The 20,474-nt window shown below is 35.1% G+C and overlaps 1 protein-coding gene across 1 annotated transcript in view; it reads left to right on the plus strand.

Moving 5' to 3' along the window:
- Positions 1–19,311, plus strand: part of LOC133200678 (sacsin-like) — a 110,271-nt gene extending 90,960 nt beyond the window's left edge. Inside the window, exon 15 of the mRNA XM_061336445.1 lies at positions 18,891–19,311. Within this exon, the coding sequence (XP_061192429.1) occupies positions 18,891–19,181 (291 nt within the window). The 3' untranslated portion in view covers positions 19,182–19,311. The remainder of the gene's footprint in view (positions 1–18,890) is intronic.
- Positions 19,312–20,474: the final 1,163 nt, after the last annotated feature.

A 20,474-nucleotide genomic window follows, 5' to 3' on the forward strand; every position in this document is an offset into this window, starting at 1 on the left:
GAGGAAAAACATCATATGTTAATTTTAATTTTAACAGCGTCCATTTTGCTTACTGTATTATGGCCAGGTACTGTAGTTTCTTTGCTTTATAACCAGAAGCAGAAAAGAAAATTTCAAAGAAATAATGCTTTTTCACTATATACCCGGTAATCAATAGAGCCCCCCCCCCCCTTCCCCAACCCTGGGACCATGAATTTCACAATTTTGAAAAAGGCATTAATGCTTATCATAACCATGCACTTAGTTTGTTTAAATAATACCCAGGAGCAGAGATGAAGATTTTCAAAGAATTAATGCATTTTCACTATATAATCAATTGAGCCCCCCCCCCCCCCCAACACGAAAATTCCTTACCCAGGGGCCATGAATTTCACAAATTTGGAAAAAAGCATCCTTGTGCATCATAACCATGCACTTAGTATGTTTAAGTACCAGTCCACATAAAAATCAGACAAAGGGTGATATATGAGGGTTCTCAGAATTTGATGATTTTCCACACATAGATTTGTTTTGAACTATGAACAATGTATGTAAAATGAAAAATGTTTTGAGTCATGGTTACCATGGAAACCCGGCCAAAGAAATTTCCTTAGCAACCGGCAATTTTTTCCATGTTGATGGACAAAAATTCACCTATCTTTAAGGCTTAAAATAAAATTTTAATACCATGAAAATTATTCTCAATTACTGGTGTAATAAAGATACACATTTAAAGTGTTTTAATAATGCAATGAAAGAAATTTAGGTCTTAAGTTAGTTCTGTGCTAGCCATTGGAAGGTACACATGTTTTGCAATTTCTGCTGATTCAGCATTTTTCGTGATTTTGGCAATATTCAAGGCCAAATTTAAAAAAAGGCCAGATTAATACAGCTGTTGCGTGTATTTCACATAAAAGCAGATGAATTTCTCTTTCAGAATTTGAAGTCAAATCCATGGGCCTTTTTGAAAATTGAATCTGTTGCCTAGCAACAAATATGGGCATTTTGATACATAAAATGAGAAACAATGTAAAAAGTTTACGGAAAAATCAAATGAATTGTTATCTACAAAAACGAAAAACAAATCTTAAAATAGTAGTATTAAATTTGGACTTCCTAGCAAATTATTGAATATTGTATAATTATTTATCTCCATAGCAACAACAGGTTCTCCATAGCAACGGGCAAAGAAAGTTAATTTTGACATGTATTCATGTAATCTTATTAATATTTATTCAAATTAAGTCAGAAAAATGTCGTTGAGCAAAATTGACAATGAAATGTTGGTCTTATTAAAGTTTATTTTTGGTATACTTAATCAACCCATGGCAACTATTACCAGTACATGACAACCAATGTGCACTATGCCTCCTGTAAAACAGATTTGACTTTGGGATGATATTGTTTGTGATGGAAATGAATATTCAATTAATGTGTTGATGATTGTATATGTTGAGAGAGCGGAAAGAATATAAAATGTTCTATCAGTTGTTGTCATGGCAACATGCAATCTCCTAATAATTAAGCCATGGCAATATGCAATCCCCTTAGCAACTAAACATAAAAATTCATAATTCACCGAAAAAACATTCCAGTTCAAAGTAGGTATGAATGATGTCGAATGGAATGTAAAACAAATTCTGCAATACAGACAACTAAAGCATGTAGCAGGTCTTTTATTGCTTTATACACCTTAAGTAACAACACTTGAAAAGTTAAGAAGAATTAATTTCATTAAGAATGAATGTAACAACAAATCTTTTTTTTACTCCCACTTCGATCAGTGCATGTACCATTTTAGCCCTCTGTGTAAATTCAGAAGTGTAACTTATTAAAGCTCTCTAAAATGAATTGATCAAGATTCCTCAAATTACTGATACAAAGAAGATCGGCGAACAAGGCAAGCGAAGTGCCTATAGTGTAACAAACATAAAGGTGAAAAATTAAATCTCAATTACAAAATTTTCTTTGATATATCATCTAACATTAAAGTATACTTTATGTAAAATTTCCACAATTTGCAAAAATCTCACGAAGATTGAAATTATTTGCCTATGAAATAGCATACACACACACTAAAGATGGCAAAACGATCATTTTCTCATACTATAACATATTTTTTTGATATGAGTGGGTCATCGCTCCATTTTATTGAAAGGTTACCGTCAAAGTTTGCATAAAAATATACATTTTTGGTAAACAAAGACAAGGAGCAAAGACCCACTATACCTTAAAAATACACTTTTATGACACAACATTCGCATCCTCTAAGAAATACTTTAAGTCCATTTAGTCAAGGGTCATATCACAAACATGATTTAAATGCCACTATTTATCAGGAGTTGTATAGCGTAGTGGTTAGCGCGTTGGTATCAAAGGAAAATGATACTCAGGATTTTTATTGCTAGGGGGTTCGATCCCCATGAATACCCCATTAATTTTTAATAACAGTATAATTTTTGCCGGGAAAATTTTCCTCGGAAAAGTTTTATCATAATTTCAGGAATTTCAATAAAAAGAAATTTACTAATACTAATTTCACAAATTGAATTTGGTTTTTTACATATCTGAAGCTATAGGCATTCTGCACGCCTTGTTCACCTACTCCTTACATCTATCTCTGATCTGTTACCAAAATAAGGATGTATTCCATAAATAATGTTTTTCATGTAACTTGTACACACACATTAGTGTGTATTGTGGATTAACTCCAAGACATGTGCACGATATTATGGGCATAGTTTCAATGGCTGCATTTCATCTCCGGAATTTTTTGAAATTTTCATCTTTTATTTCCAACATTTTAAAGTTTTTATCTCCGACATTTTTTCAAGTAGTACTTTTCTGCAATGAAAGCAGGATTGAAGACTTCACTTATGAAAAATTTTAATCAATAAATCATGGAGAAATCATTGAAATCCAAATAATGAGTTTTGCTTGAAGCCAAAATAATGATTAAAAAGATTCCCTGAGACACATGTAAGTATTGTGAACTTTCGTCATCTCCTTTTTTAAATGTTCAGATTTAAGTTTGAAATCAGATATGCTAGGATATAAATTATAAGGCATACAGAAACCAGTCGACGTAAAAACAGGCCCATAGGAAGCAATTTCAGTTGAGGGGGGTGGGGGGCAACCAAACACTTTCATTTGGGAGGCACTATCAACTACCAAAAATTCCTTGGCAAAAAAGGTCATCAGACTTTATTATTGAGTAGGCACAAACATATTGTAGCGAAGTTTTCTATAGTATTCTATATATTGGCAAAATTATTGGGGGGGGGGGCACGGGCCCCCGTGCTCCCCCGGTTCCTATGGCCATGAAAAAACCATCATCGTTGAAGGGATTCTCTGAAGACAGAAGAATGTTTTTATGTTTTTAAAAACAAAGACATCACATATGCATGTACATGCAGCACAGGGAAAAATGCCATAAATCTTAATGCTACCTGTATAAATGTATTGTATTATATGTTTTTATTTATATTTTGAAAACGTAGTTTGAAATTAATTCTTTAAAAATTCTATTTCCACCTATTTGGCTAACATAAAATTGCCAGAAAGATATCCTGCAAATATTCTGGAAATACAAAAAATTGTCGGAAATGAAAAAAAAAGTTGTCGTAAATGAAATTAAAAAATGTCGGAAATGCTATGCAATATACCGGAAATGAAATGCAGTGAAAGAAAAGGTAGAGATTAAGTGAGCAAGCACATAAAATTATACTCTATACACCTAATAAAACCCTTAACCCTGGTAATGTTGATCTAGCATATATTGTGTTCATTTGAGATAATTTCTGTTTTTCAAAAGATCAGATATAAGCTTGTATCTTTTACTTGTTGTTAAGAAGCTGACATATACTTTTTTGTCTCTGTGTAAATCCAAGTTATTTCATATCATGGTCTTAAGAATTGGATGAGGTTTAAAGGGGGGGAGGGACAAGTGGAAAAAACAACCTCGAATTTGTTACATGTACGTAGGCGTCTATGATAACCCATTTTAAGAAACATTTGAATAAATGTAGGGAGACTTTTTTACAATGGAGTATGCAACTGATCTTCATTGAATGTAAAGATATTAAAATATACCACAGAAGGAACAATCAACTATGTTTATTAAATATTTACATAAATTATAAAATTACATATCACTTCATTTTGTACAAATTTTTAACATCCAGTGATTTAAATACATTAAATGTATTTTCGGGGCTTGCCGGAAAGGCCTGAGAAGATGCCATTCGGGGAAAAAATCTTAAAGAAGATTATAAGTATATTGATAACCAAGCACCTCATTCAGTGCAGATTCAGTTTGCCAAAATCATGGACCCGATAGGTAATCTGGCATGATCATATTAATTTAGGAAAGGGTCATTTCAACTTCTTAAGAATATATAGCGAAAATATTCAAATAACAGCAGGAACAGATAGATTCAGGTGAGACTTGTGGCCCATGACCCCTTATTTTACAAAAAGAAATCCTGGAGGGAGATATAGTTTTTTAGTGAGAAATTCAAAAAAAAAAAAAAAATTCAAACGTACATAAATAAATAATGCATACAATAGCAGATAAAAAGCAAAAACAGAGATTTAATACATAGATTCCCCTAAAACGTTTTGTTCCATATTTTAAATGTATGATATTGTTGGTTTCAAATTTAATTTAAATTTGTTTAACACAACCTGTTTTTAAGTCTACGTTATTCTTTTAGTCTTTCGAAAACTTTAAATCCAAGTCACATTTCCAAAAATGACCAATGGCCGAAGTTTTTTGAAACAAAAATAGGATTCTTCGGGGGACAGTCGGCAGTTCATCGGGTGTTGTCTTGTCTGATTTTGAGTTCTTCTTTTTGCGTCAACCGGCCAATTTTGTGTCTGTCGGGACAAGTTATACTTTTTTCTGCATTGGTGGCCGATTCCTTCAACATTGCTAGGATGGAAATTATAAGGCATCATGTCAATATAAGGATCATTGTCCAACCATCGCAAGACAGTTTGTCATGTCGGTCGTAGGTCGATCGACATTTCAGGATTGGGTTTTCATAAAATGTCAGCCGACGGTGAAAATCAAACAGCGGCTCAGCAAACGATGATCGGGTAAGGGTTGGCCTACTTAGCGATTTTTAACATGTAAAGGCATCGGTGTTCCTAGGAATTAAAAGGACATTGGCAAAGTTCCTGGTTATCGTATAGAATTTTTCAAGAACTCTTGAGTAGGTTTAATTGTATTAAGCAGGCTATATTCTGGATTGTTTAACCTACCAAGCCAACCTTCCTTTTTAGATTTTGTCATATCAGTGTTTTTGCAATTCTCAATGCATTTCCTACCGGTATGTAAAATGTTGATAAAAGGGACTTACATAATTTTTCATCATAATATTTCTCCAAAACCCACTTATTTCATTTAGTTTTTGTATTATATACATTACTGTATCTTCATTTCCTATGATTTATAGATATTTTGACTGAAAATGTATATATAAGGCATGGACATACCAGCACCGATCTTTTTTTTGGAGTTACTTCCCTTAACAGCTATAATTACATATTATTCATAATGGTCAAGAGAGTCAGACTGATTGATTGATTCTATCATTTAATTGACTAAATTGATTGAAACACATTGTTATAAAAATATTGGCATGGATTTATTTCAATTTTTATTCGTTGTTACTAAATGCTGCTTCCTTCATACAACATAGGAATTGATCTCAGTCTGTCTACCTTTCAGCATATATCACATCTTTGCTCTTCCCAGCATACTGAGCACAACTATGGTAAATGACGACCTGTTGGTTCTTTTTCCCCTGAATACAATGTATAAAAAAGCCATTACTACTTTTCTTTCTTGCTGTATAGATGATTCTACCCATTGAAGGAAGTACATGTGCTTTTGTTTACCTCTGTAAACATTGGCTTTAATTGGTTTTCACCGTTTAGAGAATTCTACACGGGAGATCACTCTCAATCACTATTTCATAAGTAAAAAAACCCATGTATTAAACCTTTTTTCTCCGGAAAACCTTGACTTGCCAATGTCCTTAATGTGACTACTCTGCATCGCCCGATACTAGAATCGTCTGATTAAGTTTTTCAGCCGACGATACGATAATAATTTGGTCGCCCGACCATCGGCTTAAATCATTTAATAAATGTGACCTAAGTATTACTCGAGGTTATTGATGCATAAAACTCTATATTTAGATGTGAACAAACGTGTTTATCCTCTAACTGTTTGAAAAGAAAACTCTGCAATCTGTAATAAGTATAAATAGAATAATTAAATCCTGATCTTCCTACTCAATTTGAATCCTCTTACCAAATATTATTAGATACGTTTCCATGGTAACGATATTCTTTTTATTTATCCATTTATTTTTATGAGGAATAATTGTTACATTGTAATGCTTTCTGTAGTGATTATTTGAGAGTCGTACATGTATCCCCGAAATCTGTGACGAGTGCCAAATCTTTCAATACAGCGGTTACAGAGAATGAATCCCATACTGACAAAATTGCTGGCTATGTGCTAGGAATCGTTGCTATGGGTTAAATGAGTACAAAAATATTTTCCTAAAACAAACACGACAATGTCAATTTTTCTCAAACACATATTTGTGACTTGATTTAGATAGATTTTACAGGTTTACATGAATATGTGTCAAAATTAAGTTTCTTTGCCTCGTTGCTATGGGGAAGTGTTGTTGTTGCTATGGAAATAAGTCAATGTACGATATTCAATAATTTGCTACAACATTTTACATTCTTTCCACACACTCAGCATATACAATTATCAGCACATTAATTGAATATTCAATTCCATGACAAACAATATCATCCCAAAGTCAAATCTGTTTTACAGGAGGCATAGTGCACATTGGTTGTCATGTACTGGTAATAGTTGCCATGGGTTGATTAAGTATACCAAAAATAAACTTTAATAAGACCAACATTTCATTGTCAATTTTGCTCAACGACATTTTTCTGACTTAATTTGAATAAATATTAATAAGATTACATGAATACATGTCAAAATTAACTTTCTTTGCCCGTTGCTATGGAGAACCTGTTGTTGCTATGGAGATAAATAATTATACAATATTCAATAATTTGCTAGGAAGTCCAAATTTAATACTACTATTTTAAGATTTGTTTTTCGTTTTTGTAGATAACAATTCATTTGATTTTTCCGTAAACTTTTTACATTGTTTCTCATTTTATGTATCAAAATGCCCATATTTGTTGCTAGGCAACAGATTCAATTTTCAAAAAGGCCCATGGATTTGACTTCAAATTCTGAAAGAGAAATTCATCTGCTTTTATGTGAAATACACGCAACAGCTGTATTAATCTGGCCTTTTTTTAAATTTGGCCTTGAATATTGCCAAAATCACGAAAAATGCTGAATCAGCAGAAATTGCAAAACATGTGTACCTTCCAATGGCTAGCACAGAACTAACTTAAGACCTAAATTTCTTTCATTGCATTATTAAAACACTTTAAATGTGTATCTTTATTACACCAGTAATTGAGAATAATTTTCATGGTATTAAAATTTTATTTTAAGCCTTAAAGATAGGTGAATTTTTGTCCATCAACATGGAAAAAATTGCCGGTTGCTAAGGAAATTTCTTTGGCCGGGTTTCCATGGTAACCATGACTCAAAACATTTTTCATTTTACATACATTGTTCATATTGCAAGAGAAATTTATGAGTGAAAAATCATCGAATTCTGAAAACCTTCATGTATCACTTTCATACAATTTTGTCTGATTTTTATGTGGACTGGTACTTAAATGATACCCAGGAGCAGAGATCAAGATTATCAGAGAATTAATGCATTTTCACTACATAATCAATAGAGCCCCGCCCTAACACCTAAACCCCTGACCCAGGGGCCATGAATTTCACAATTTTGGTAGAGGCACTCTTGCTCATCATAATTTTGTACTTAGATAGTTTGTTTTTTACCCAGGAGCAGAAAAGAAGATTTTCAAAGAAATAATGCACTTTCACTATATGATCTATATAACCCCGCCCAAACACCAGAACCCCTGACCCTGGGGCCATGAAATTCACAATTTTGGAAAAGGCATCATTGCTTATCATAACTATACACTTAGTTTGTTTAAATAATACCCAGGAACAGAGAAGAAGATTTTTCAAAGAATTAATGCATTTTCACTGTATAATCAATTGAGCCCCCCCCCCCCCCCCCCAACATCAGAACCCCTGACCAAGGGGCCATGAATATCACAATTTTGGAAGAGGCATCATTGCTTATCATAACCATGCACTTAGTTAGCTTAAATAATACCCAGGAGCAGAGAAGAAGATCTTTAAAGAATTAATGCATTTTCACTATATGATCTATATAGCCCCGCCCTAGCACCAGAACCCCTGACCCTGGGGCCATGAATTTCACAATTTTGGTAGAGGGCTCAATGCTTATTACAATCATGCCAACAGTTTGACTGCTTGATGTCCAGGAGTAAAGAAGAAGATTTTTAAAGATTGCATTAATTTTGGTGGTTTTAGTCCCACCCCTGCGGCCACGGGGGGGGGGGGGGGGGGGGGGGGGACCATGAATTTCACAATTTTTGTTCCCCTTCACCCAAAGATGCTATATGCCAAACTTGGTTGAAATTGGTTTAGCGGTTCTAGAGAAGAAGTTGAAAATGTTCAAAAGTTAACATACGAAGGACGACACATGAGTGACTCAGGTGACTAAAAAAATATAGTGAATCTGTAGTAAAAATGCATTATTTCTTTAAAAATCTTCTCTGCACCTGGGCATATCAGAGGCAAAAAGAGTAAAAGTTTTAATCAGGAAAGATATTTTACCATATTTTGAACATCTGGACCATTTTGGTCAAGTGTTCTGGTCGTGGCTAGTTTAATTTGTATTCTACTGACAGGAGTTATTCCCCTTTGCCATTTACTTTTGATAATTAATCACTGTAAATAATGTACTTGACAGGTTAATAGAATAAGAGAATAATGCAATAATTTTTATTGTATAATACAAAAGTACTTTCATAGTTTTAATGATCAGGTAGACTTGTAAGTAATAGATAAATAAAAATGAGACAAAAATAACTTGTCTTATTAAATGTTCATCAAACACCAAGAGAGGCCGATGTAAGAGATTTCAACAAGGAATTAAAATAGTACAGAAGCACTGATAGTTTGTTAATATACTATACTAGATGAAATCCCGCACAAGCGCAGGGAATTGAATTTATACCAATACCGACAGAAAATATATTGTAGTTCTCTATTGACAGCCTACAGACTTATAGCAGGAACAAATACTTTGTTCAAAATCCCGCATGAAGAAGATTTACCTATCCAACCCCCCACCCCCCGTTTTTGTGTTTGTTTTATTTTTTTTATTATTATTTTTTTTTTTAAACTTGAAAAATTGCAATTTCATTAATTGACCTTTATTGTGAAACCTGTTATACTACGTTATGGATATTGTACTTCAGATGCTCAAGATTATTTCATTTCCGTTAAGGATAAAAGCAACGAATATGCACATTTTACTAATAAATTGAAAAGGGGGGGGGGTGTAAAAATTCACAAATCCAAAGGTACTTGGTTTATAAAAATGTTTGTACCTTATTGATATGTAAAAATGTACTTTACATTTTTACCTATCAATAAGGTACATACATATTTATAAACCAAGAACCAAGTACCTGTGTAAAAATTAGCTTTTAACGCCCTATGGATAGGCTGAGTATTTGGTACAAAAGACTAAGCAGCAATAATGTAGCCCTCTCCGATTTTTTTTTAATTTAATTTTATTATTATTATTATTTTTGATCTGATATTTTCTGGCCTCTCTCTCTCTCTGCCCCTCCCCCCCCCCCCCCTCAAAAAAGGAGAGGGCTACATTATTGAAGCTATAAAAGATTGTATTCAGAAATTAACTGTGCATTGATTAAAGCGCAAAATTTTACATCCTTTATTGTATATGAACAATACCTTATTCATTAATTTTCTCTTTTCATGTAAGCAAGTTTATTACGAAGTACAAATTGTACTTCGGGTTCGTTGCCACGATGCTCTCAGTAAGGAATATATACTTTTACCGACAAATTTATTCAGAAAACCTACTACATACATGTATATGTAATAGTCTTTCGATATATAATTATATTCACAACTTATAGTGTTATCAGTGATTAACCATTATTCCAATTATATGACTATTTACACAAAAGCTTTTTTTAATGGTCAGGTAGCTATAATCGCCTCGTTTTTTTTCTTAACATCGGGTTTGATGCTATATGATGTTCTAGAAGCTTCCGTCAATATAAAGATCGGTGAATGACGAAAATATTTTGCACATTTCCCTCTTTAATCGGTTATCACAACTTATTTCTTTTATATCATTTAAATCGAGTTTTGATTGAATAATTCAGTGGTGACGTTTTATGTGATAAATGAACGATCTTGTTGTCAGTTTCATTAAAAATTAACAGTAACTTAGATCCGCCAACCGGAAACGCCACCGTACTCACGTTTTGGCTATTTCATGGCTGTTTATAGAAAATGAAAGTAGACTTTTAATTTCATGTACGATACTTACTATGCGAGTGAAATCCAAATATAGTTTACGGACATCAGCTTGTGTCTAGTGCATTGTTAGAGCAGTAAGTAAGAACTCTGGTGCACCCGTTTCGGAGTTTATTTGCAAAATTTATTAATTTATAAGTATAGATGGTGATAGTGATAAATGGGGAACAGATTAGAACCTAATTTATGAACTGTTAATGAGTACTAGACTAATTATTTTGTTGATCCTGATCACCGTATTTTTCTTCCATTTGGGCAACAAAGCTTCATCTTTCAGTTCATTTTATACTCCATGGATCCTCTAAATTAAATGTTGTATTGTACTCAGGTGACCATTAAGGCCCTTGGGCCTCTTGTTAGCTCTTCTGAGCCAAAGGCTCAAAGAGCTAATGCTGTGGCCATTTGTGCAGTGTGATTCATTAATTGTATATTTAACTTCCCATTCGAGAATTTTTCACTCGTATAGAGACGTCACCATATCTCGATGAAGGGCTTCAAATTTTGACCTTTACTCGGCACTCAGGGCCATTGAGCAGTGAGGGATCTTTATCATGCCTACGCCTGCCGTGACACGGGCCTCAATTTTTAAGGTCTCATCCAAAGGACCCGCAATTTTCAGTTCAAAGTGTCGAGCACATGGCAAAGGAACAGTTGCTACCCATTTTTTATTGATTTAAGTCAGTCGCGGCAGAGATTCGAACTCATGACCTCCTGGTCATGGAGCGAGCGCTCTACCGACTGAGCTACCATGAACGGTTGTGAGGTGTGCGTAAACTTTTCAGAATATGGGCCATAACTCAAGAACCCCTTGGCCAATTATTGTCAAATTTGTCACAGGGTATCCTCCGCCCAAGGGCTCCAGTTTTTACTAAAACAAGGGTTGTGACCCTTAAACAAGCGGAGATAATTAGGAAAATAGAAACAAAAGTACTGGTTGCTAAAAAATCTTCTCAAGAACCACTGGGCAGATTATCACCAAACTTACACGAAAGGATGAGGATATGTTGTAGATTAAAAATTGTTCAAGGCATCACCCTGGGGCAAAGGGCGTGGTCTCAAGGTCACTTCAAAGTTGACCAAAAGTTACATTTTATTAAAATGTTGATATTTTGCTTACTATAAGGACTAGGATCATCAAATCTTGTCAGTTGATGCATCTAAGGACCTCATATCATGTTGACTCAAAAGTAGGTCACGATAGCCTCAAGTGAGCTTTTCTGATCAAAATTTGTCCATTGTCTGTCGTTGTTGTCGTCGTAGACTTTTCACATTTTCATCTTCTTCTCCAGAACCACTGGGCCAATTTCAACCAAACTTGCCACAAAGTATCCTTGGGTAAAGTGGATTCAAGTTTGTTCAAATGAAGGGCCATGCCTTTTTCCAAGGGGAGATAAATATGAATTCATAAAAAATTAATGATATCCTTTAAAAATCTTCTTCAGAACCACTGTGCTTGAAAATATGAAACTTATGTGGAATCATTGTGAGGTAATGTAGATTCGAGTTTGTTCAAATCATGACCTCTAGGGGTAGGGTGGAGCCACAATGGGTGATCAATGTTTTACATAGGAATACATAGGGAAAATCTTTAAAAATTCTCTTCTCAAGAACAGCAAATCCATGATTGTTCATATCTATATGCAACCATCCTAAGGTGGTGTAGATTCAAGTTTTTTGTTCAAATCCTGAACACCCCCCCCCCCCCCCCCCCCCCCCGGTAGGGTGAGGCCAAAATGGGTGATCAAAGTCTTACATAGAATACATAGGAAAAAAACTTTTAAAAAAATTTCTTCTTCAGAACAACAAAGCCATGCTTGGTCATATTTATATGCAAGCATCCTCAGGTGGTGTAGATTCAAGTTTATTCAAATCCTGATTCCCGGGGTAGGATGGGGCCACAATGGGTGATCAATGTTTTACGTAAGAATACATAGGGAAAATCTTTAAAAATTCTTTTCTCAAGAACAGCAAAGCCCTGATTGGTCATATCTATATGAGCATCCTTAGGTGGTGTAGATTCAAGTTTGTTTAAATCATGACCCCCAGGGGTAGGGTGAGGCCACATTTGGGATTCAAAGTTTTACATAGAAACACATAGGAAAAATCTTCTCAAGAACAGCAAAGCCATGTTTGGTCATATCTATATGCAGGCATCCTCAGGTGGTGTATATTCAAGTTTGTTCAAATCATGACCCCTGGGAGTAGGGTGGGGTTACAATGGGTGATCAATGTTTTTTTTTATACAGTAGGAATACATGGGGAAAATCTTTAAAAATTCTTTTCTCAAGAACAGCAAAACCATGATTGGTCATATCTATATGCAAGCATCCTCAGGTAGTTTAGATTCAAGTTTGTTCAAATCATGACCCCCAGGGGTAGGATGGGGCCACAATGGGTGATCAAAGTTTTAAATACAGTAGGAATGAAATATATGGAGATAACGAACAGCATTCAAGCTCAAAAGTCCATTAAACATTACAAAATAGGTGCAGAGCAAACACGGACCTCCAAAACATCAGAGGTGGGATCAGGTGCCATGGAGGAGTGAGCATCCCCTGCCGACCGGTCATACCCGCCGTGTGCTCCTTGTCATGATCGGGAAATAACGGAAAAATCCGTCAACAATTCAGTGTGTAAATAATGGCCTAACAATTAGTATGAAAAATGTTAGTCAGCATTTTACTCAATGATAAATTGTGTTTGTTGACAAGGTTATTGTATCGACCATAGAACTTACGAAATGATGACTTTAAACGAGACTGCTGATATTCTTGTTTCATCAACTTGTTTGACAATAATTTACCTCGTTTTAGAAATTGTACATACATAGAGCATACTCTTGTGTATCAAATCAACTGAGAGATATAAACCCCGTATGCAGGTGATGAAGGTATATTGCTGCATAAGTAAGGGAAGTTGACGATTGAAAAGTTAAAGTCATCACGTTTATCATAAAGCTTGGTTGTTAGATTACCATTAACGTCTTCAGGGCAAGTCGACTGAAAAGTAGATCACCATGACCTACTTTTGAAAATTTATGGTTTTAATTAAATATTTCAGGTACTAATTGGCTTAGAATCATCAAACTTTGTCAGTTGATGCATCTTGGGTCCTCGGAGTACAACAACTGAAAAGTAGGTCACCTGACCTACTTCTGAAAATTTATGGCTTTAATTGAATATTTCAGGTACTAATTGGCTAAGAATCATATAACTTTGTCAGCTGATGCATTTGGGGTCCTTGGAATACAACAACTGAAAAGTAGGTCACTGTGACCTACTTCTGAAATTTTATGGTTATAATTTTTTAAATATTTTAAGTATTAATTGGCTTAGAATCATCAAACTTATTTGATGCATCTTGGGTCCTCAGAGAATGACAAGTGATAAGTAGGTCACCATGACCTACTCTCAGGTACTAATTGGCTTAGAATCATCTTGGGTTCTCAGAGTGTTTCATCTAAAATGTAGGTCATGATGACCTACCTTTGGAATTTCAAGGCTTTATCTAAATATACAGGATACTTAGAGGCTTCAAATAGAAGTGATAGGTTGTACAGTTTATCAGAAGAGCGATTCAAGGCCCTTGGGCATATTGTATAAAATGTCTGACATTTTTCAACCATGTTCTTTTTCCTGATTTGATTGTTTTTAGCTAAAGAGCTAATGCTATGCCATTTGTGTGATGTGCATAAACTTGAACAAGAACCCCTTGGCCAATTATTGTCAAATTTGTCACAGGGTATCCTTGGCCCAAGGGCTCCCATTTATACTAAAACTAGGGTTGTGACCCTTAAACAAGGGGAGATAATTAGGTAAACAAAACCAAAAGTACTGGTTGCTAAAAAAATCTTCTTCTCAAGAACCACTGGGCAGATCAACACCAAACTTACAAAAAAAGGATGTAGATATGTTGTAGATTAAAAATTGTTCAAGGCATTACCCTGGGACAAAGGGCGTGGTCTCAAGGTCACTTAAAAGTTGACCAAAAATTACAGTTTATTAAAATGTTGATTTTTTGCTTACTATAAGGACTAGGATCATCAAATCTTGTCAGTTGATGCATCTAATGACCTCATATCATGTTGACTCAAAAGTAGGTCATGGTGACATACTTTTTGAATTTTGTGGCCATTCTTTTTCAAAATGATTTAGAGGCATATTTTGAATAATTCAAGGCCTGTGATCATCAAGCTTTGTCAGTTGATGTATCTTGGGTCCTCGGAGTACGTCAACTAAAAAAGTAGGTCACCTTGACCTACTTTTTAGCTCACCTGAGCCAAAGGCTCAGGTGAGCTTCTCTTATCAAAATTTGTCCGTTGTCTGTCGTCGTCATCGTTGGCGTCGTCGTAAACTTTTCACATTTTCATCTTCTTCTCAAGAACCACTGGGCCAAATTCAACCAAACTTGCCATAAAGCATCCTTGGGTAAAAGGGATTCAAGTTTGTTCAAATGAAGAGCCACGCCCTCTTTCAAGGGGAGATAATTAGGAATAAGTGAAAAAATAATGGCATCATTTAAAAATCTTCTTCTCAAGAACCACTGGGCCAGGAAAGATGAAACTTATGTGGAAACATCCTCAGGTAGTGTAGATTCAAGTTTGTTCAAATCATGACCCCCGGGGGTAGGGAGGGGCCACAATAGGGGATCCAAGTTTTACATAGAAATATATAGGAAAATATCTTTAAAAATCTTCTTAAGAACAGTAAAGCCAAGATTGGTCATATTTATATGGAAGCATCCTCAGGTAGTGTAGATTCAAGTTCGTTCAAATCATGACCCCCGGGGGTAGGGTGGGGCCACAGTGGGGGATCCAAGTTTTACATAAAAATATAAAGAAAAATATCTTTAAAAATCTTCTTCTTAAGAACAGTAAAGCCAAGATTGGTCATATTTATATGGAAGCATCCTCAGGTAGAGTAGATTCAAGTTTGTTCAAATCATGACCACTGGGGGTAGGGTGGGGCCACAATGGGAGATCCATGTTTTACATAGAAATATATAGGAAAATATCTTTAAAAATCCTCCTCTTAAGAACAGCAAAGCCATGATTGGTCATATTTTATGGAAGCATCCTCAGGTAGTGTAGATTCAAGTTTGTTCAAATCATGACCCTAGGGGGTAGGGTGGGTCCACAATGGGGATCAAAGTTTTACATAGAAATATAAAGAAAAATATCTTTAAAAATCTTCTTCTTAAGAACAGCAAAGGCATGATTGGTCATATTTATATGGAAGCATCCTCAGGTAGAGTAGATTCAAGTTTGTTCAAATCATGACCACTGGGGGTAGGGTGGGGCCACAATGGGAGATCCATGTTTTACATAGAAATATATAGGAAAATATCTTTAAAAATCCTCCTCTTAAGAACAGCAAAGCCATGATTGGTCATATTTTTATGGAAGCATCCTCAGGTAGTGTAGATTCAAGTTTGTTCAAATCATGACCCTAGGGGGTAGGGTGGGTCCACAATGGGGATCAAAGTTTTACATAGAAATATAAAGGAAAATATCTTTAAAAATCTTCTTCTTAAGAACAGCAAAGGCATGATTGGTCATATTTATATGGAAGCATCCTCACGTAGTGTAGATTCAACTTTGTTCAAATCATGACCCCTGGGGGTAGGGTGGGGCCACAATGGGGGATCCAAGTTTTACATAGAAATATATAGGAAAATATCTCTAAAAATCTTCTTCTTAAAAATAGTAAAGCCATGATTGGTCATATTTATATGGAAGCATCCTCAGGTAGTGAAGATTCAATTTTGTTCAAATCATAACCCCCAGGGGTAGGGTGGGGCCACAATGAGGGATCAAAGTTTTACATAGAAATATATAGGAAAATATCGTTAAAAATCTTCTTCTTAAGAACAGTAAAGCCATGATTGGTCATATTTATATGGAAGCATCCTCAGATAGTGAAGATTCAAGTTTGTTCAAATCATAACCCCGGGGATAGGTTGGGGCCACAATGGGTGATCAAAGTTTACAGAGGAATATATAGGAAAAAGTCTTTTTCTCAAGAACAGAAAAGCCATGATTAGTCAAATTGATATGGAGGCATGTTTGGGTAGTGTAGTATGAAATTTGTTCAAATGAGGGCCCCGGGGGTAGGGTGGGGCCACAATGGGGGATCAAATTTTTACAAATGAATATATGGGAAAAAAATCTGCTGCTCAAGAACAACAAAGCCATTTGTTATATTGATATGAAAGCATCATCAGGTAGTTTAAAATTCAACACCCCCCCCCCCCCTCCCTGTAAACTTTTCAATACTGTACTGATTTTTGCTTTTTTTCCTAGACAATGTGCTCAGGTGAGCGATGTGGCCCATGGGCCTCTTGTTAAATTTTAAAGCTAATCTTTTTTCAAAAGTGAGTGCTGTGTAGCATGTGTCCATCTACATCAGTGACGACTGATTACACTGAACAGTGACTAAGTGAGTGGCTTTATATAGGGGCCTTCAGATATATAGCGAGTGAATAATCGAATATGGCAGACAAATTCCTTTTATGAAGTGTGTTCAGCTTTAAATGGAAAGGTCACTAGATTTAAAGATTTCAATAACAGCAGCACACTACATTTACATGTATATCATTGCTAGTTTGCTCAGATTTATCCCAAAAGTTTTCGTTAATTTGGATTCAGAATTCGCTTTTTTATATAGTTTATTTACATTATTCAAAGACAGTGTGTACATAGCTCACCTGAGCAGAGGCTCAAGTGAGCTTTTCTAATCAAAATTTTTCATTTTCATCTTCTCCAGAACCACTGGGCCTATTTCAGCTAGGCACTTACAATCCATAGGTAAAGAAAAGGGATTTAAGTTTGTTCAAATGAAGGGCCTCACTCCTTCAAGGAGAGATAATTAAGGAAAAGTAAAGATTGGTGGGTCATTTAAAAATCTTCTCAAGAACAGCTGGGCCAGAAAAAAATAAACTTATTTAAAAGCTTCCAGACATAAAATAGGTTCAAGTTTGTTAAAATCATGTCCCCCCTGGGGGTAAAGGTGGAACCACTATGAGCAATCAAAGATTTATATGGGCATATAAAGTAAACATCCGTCTTTTTTTTTTCAAAAACAGCAAGTTATGTTTAGTCATATTTACATGGAAGCATTCTTGGGTAGTGTATATTCAAGTTTGTTCAAATCCTGATCCTCAGGGAGTATGATGGGGCCACTTTAAGTTTTACATTGGAAAATAGAAGAAACATCTTTTAAAGTCTTCTTCTTAGGAACAAGAAGTCAATAATAAGTCATACTTGTATTGAAGCATATTTATATGGAAGCATCCTCATGTAGTTTAGATTCAAGTTTGTTCAAGTCATAACCCCCAGGGGTAGGATGGGGCCACATTGGACAATCAGAGTCTTGCCTATAGGAATATTTAGAAAAAAAATCTACTCAAAAACAGCACAGTCATGATTAGTAATATTTTTATGGAAATTTCCTCTCAGACTGGTAGTGAAGATTCAAGTTTGTTCAAATCATGATCCCTGGGGGAATGGTGGGGTTTCAATGGGCAATCCAAGTTTAACATAGAATGTAAAGGAAAAATCTTTTCAAGAACAGCAAAGGCAAAATTGGTTTTATTGACATGGAAGCATCCTCAGTTAAATAAATAATTATAGATTCAAATTTTTTTAAAGCATCATTCTTTGGGAGGAGGATTGGGTAGGATTGGACACATTTTGTGATCTTACTTTTACATAGAAATATATAGGGGAAAAAATCTGCCGAGGAAGAATGGGAGGGCCAAAGTGACTCAGCTGTTCACATGAATGGCCATGGCCTCTTCATGTCCCCCAGGGGTGTAGGGTGGGGGCACAATGGTGATGAAGTTTTACATGGGAATATACCGAATCTGATGGTGAAGAACAAGAACGGTCATAGTTACTCCGGTGAGCTTTGTGGCCAATGGGATCTCTTGTTTTAAAGATAATGGAAAAAAAGACACTTGGGATATAGTTTGATTTTAGAATAATCCATATTTCAAAACAAGTTATTTCAATAAGAGTGAAGTAGCTGAAAATATAATAACCTGTCAGGTTTTACTTAAATCCTGATATTGGTCTCAGTTTGATTTAATAGAGGCCATATGTCCATTCCATAATTGAGGTCAGCATAAAACACCACATTGCTGTTTATGAATAAATACATGATTGTATATCTTTAAAAAATTTCACATAATTTTCTGCACTTATAAAAGTTATGGCCAAAATTTTGATTAATTACATTCAGTAGGTTGAGTAGAATCAAGCAAAATCTTTTTATTTGGACACCTCTATTGTTTTTATAAGGGAATATTTTTTTTGTTTTAGTCTTGTGAGAAGGCACTGAAGGCTGTATTGTATGGTCAGGATGCCAACATTGCCAACCTCTATAGGACTACCCATGACTTGTCCTTGCTTGCCTCGGCTTCTCCCTCTCTTGCCTCAGCTCGTGACCCAGTGAATGAGTTTGCTAGTAATATCACCAATCTCCACACCACAATGAGATACCCTTCTGATGGACAGTTACCTGGAGACAGGTTTACCAAGGTGCAAGTCGAGAAAGCTGTGAGCATTGCCCAGAGAGTTATTGAGGTATGCGAGAACTGCTTAGTGTGTTGACCAAAAAAAACCAAGAGTTACTGAGGCATGCAAGAACTGCTGAGTGTGATGGCCCACAATGATCATGTACTAATTAACATGATGAATCCTTTAATTGTAGGGGATACTGGTTCATCAAAGTGTAAATCTTTTTTTTATTGTTTGATAACTTTTTGAAAATCATTTAGATTTCACTGTATTGTAGAATGGTTAATATTTCTATATAGGTTGTGATGAGGGCTTTACCATATTTAGATAATTCTTTTTATTGTAGCATTATATGTGAAGCTATTTTTTTTACAAGTGTACAATCTATCTTTACAAGGTCTCTAATTTATTTATTACTTTGTGGGTGTATTTTTTGCAATCTGGTATTGCTTAGCCCACTTTGTTGTCCTTTTTTCTCTTTCTTTTTTTTTTTTACGAAGTACACAGTTGGGAGAATGATATGAAGCATTCACATATGTCCACCTCGGGGCTAGAATATGACCAAAGTAGAGAAAACAATTTTGCACATGATCACTTTAAAATCTCTATTACAATAAGTTTAACCAAGAAAGCTTCATTCACACATTTTTTTAGGAAATTGTAAATCAGGTTAGTGTCATAGTCCATAGGCCTCGTGTGTTTTTATGAATACTCACTTTAGTGATATGTGTATAGCTTAGATGTTGTTATTGAAATGCACATAATCTACTTGCATCTGAGTGAAATATTTTTCTACAGGGTATGTGCCTATAGACTTGTTACAACTGATGCTCTTGTTGTGTGTTTCTAATTCTTGAGTGAAAAATATATAGTTTAGATATTGTTTAGAAATGTACTTAGAGTAATCTACTTTCATCTGAGTGATGTATAATTATTTTTCTTATAGGGTATACACTTGTTGCAATTGCTGAAAAAACTATTGATAGCAAACCATCTGAATTTTAAAAATTTTGTTATTCTTAGGTTTCTTTTTTAGCTCACCTGAGCTGAAAGCTCAATGAGCTTTTCTGATCGTCCGTCGTCCGTCCGTCCATCTGTCTGTCCATCCGTTCGTCTGTAAACTTTTCACATTTTCAACTTCTTCTCAAGAACCACTGGGCCAATTTTAACCAAATTTGATACAAAGTATCCTTGGCTGAAGGGGAGTCTAAATTGTTAAAATAAAGGGCCAAGTCCCCTTACAAGGGGAGATAATCAAAAAAAGACTAAAATAGGGTGGGGTCATTAAAAAATCTTCTTCTCAAGAACCACTGGGCCAAAAAAGCTGGAACTTATGTGGAAGCATCCTGGGATAGTGTAGATTTTAAATTGTTAAAATCATGACCC

Source organism: Saccostrea echinata, unplaced genomic scaffold (assembly GCF_033153115.1).
Source record: "Saccostrea echinata isolate AGI-Se365-2 ecotype Australia unplaced genomic scaffold, CSIRO_AGI_Sech_v1 ptg000041l, whole genome shotgun sequence".
In the NCBI taxonomy this organism is placed as follows: Eukaryota; Metazoa; Mollusca; class Bivalvia; order Ostreida; family Ostreidae; genus Saccostrea; species Saccostrea echinata.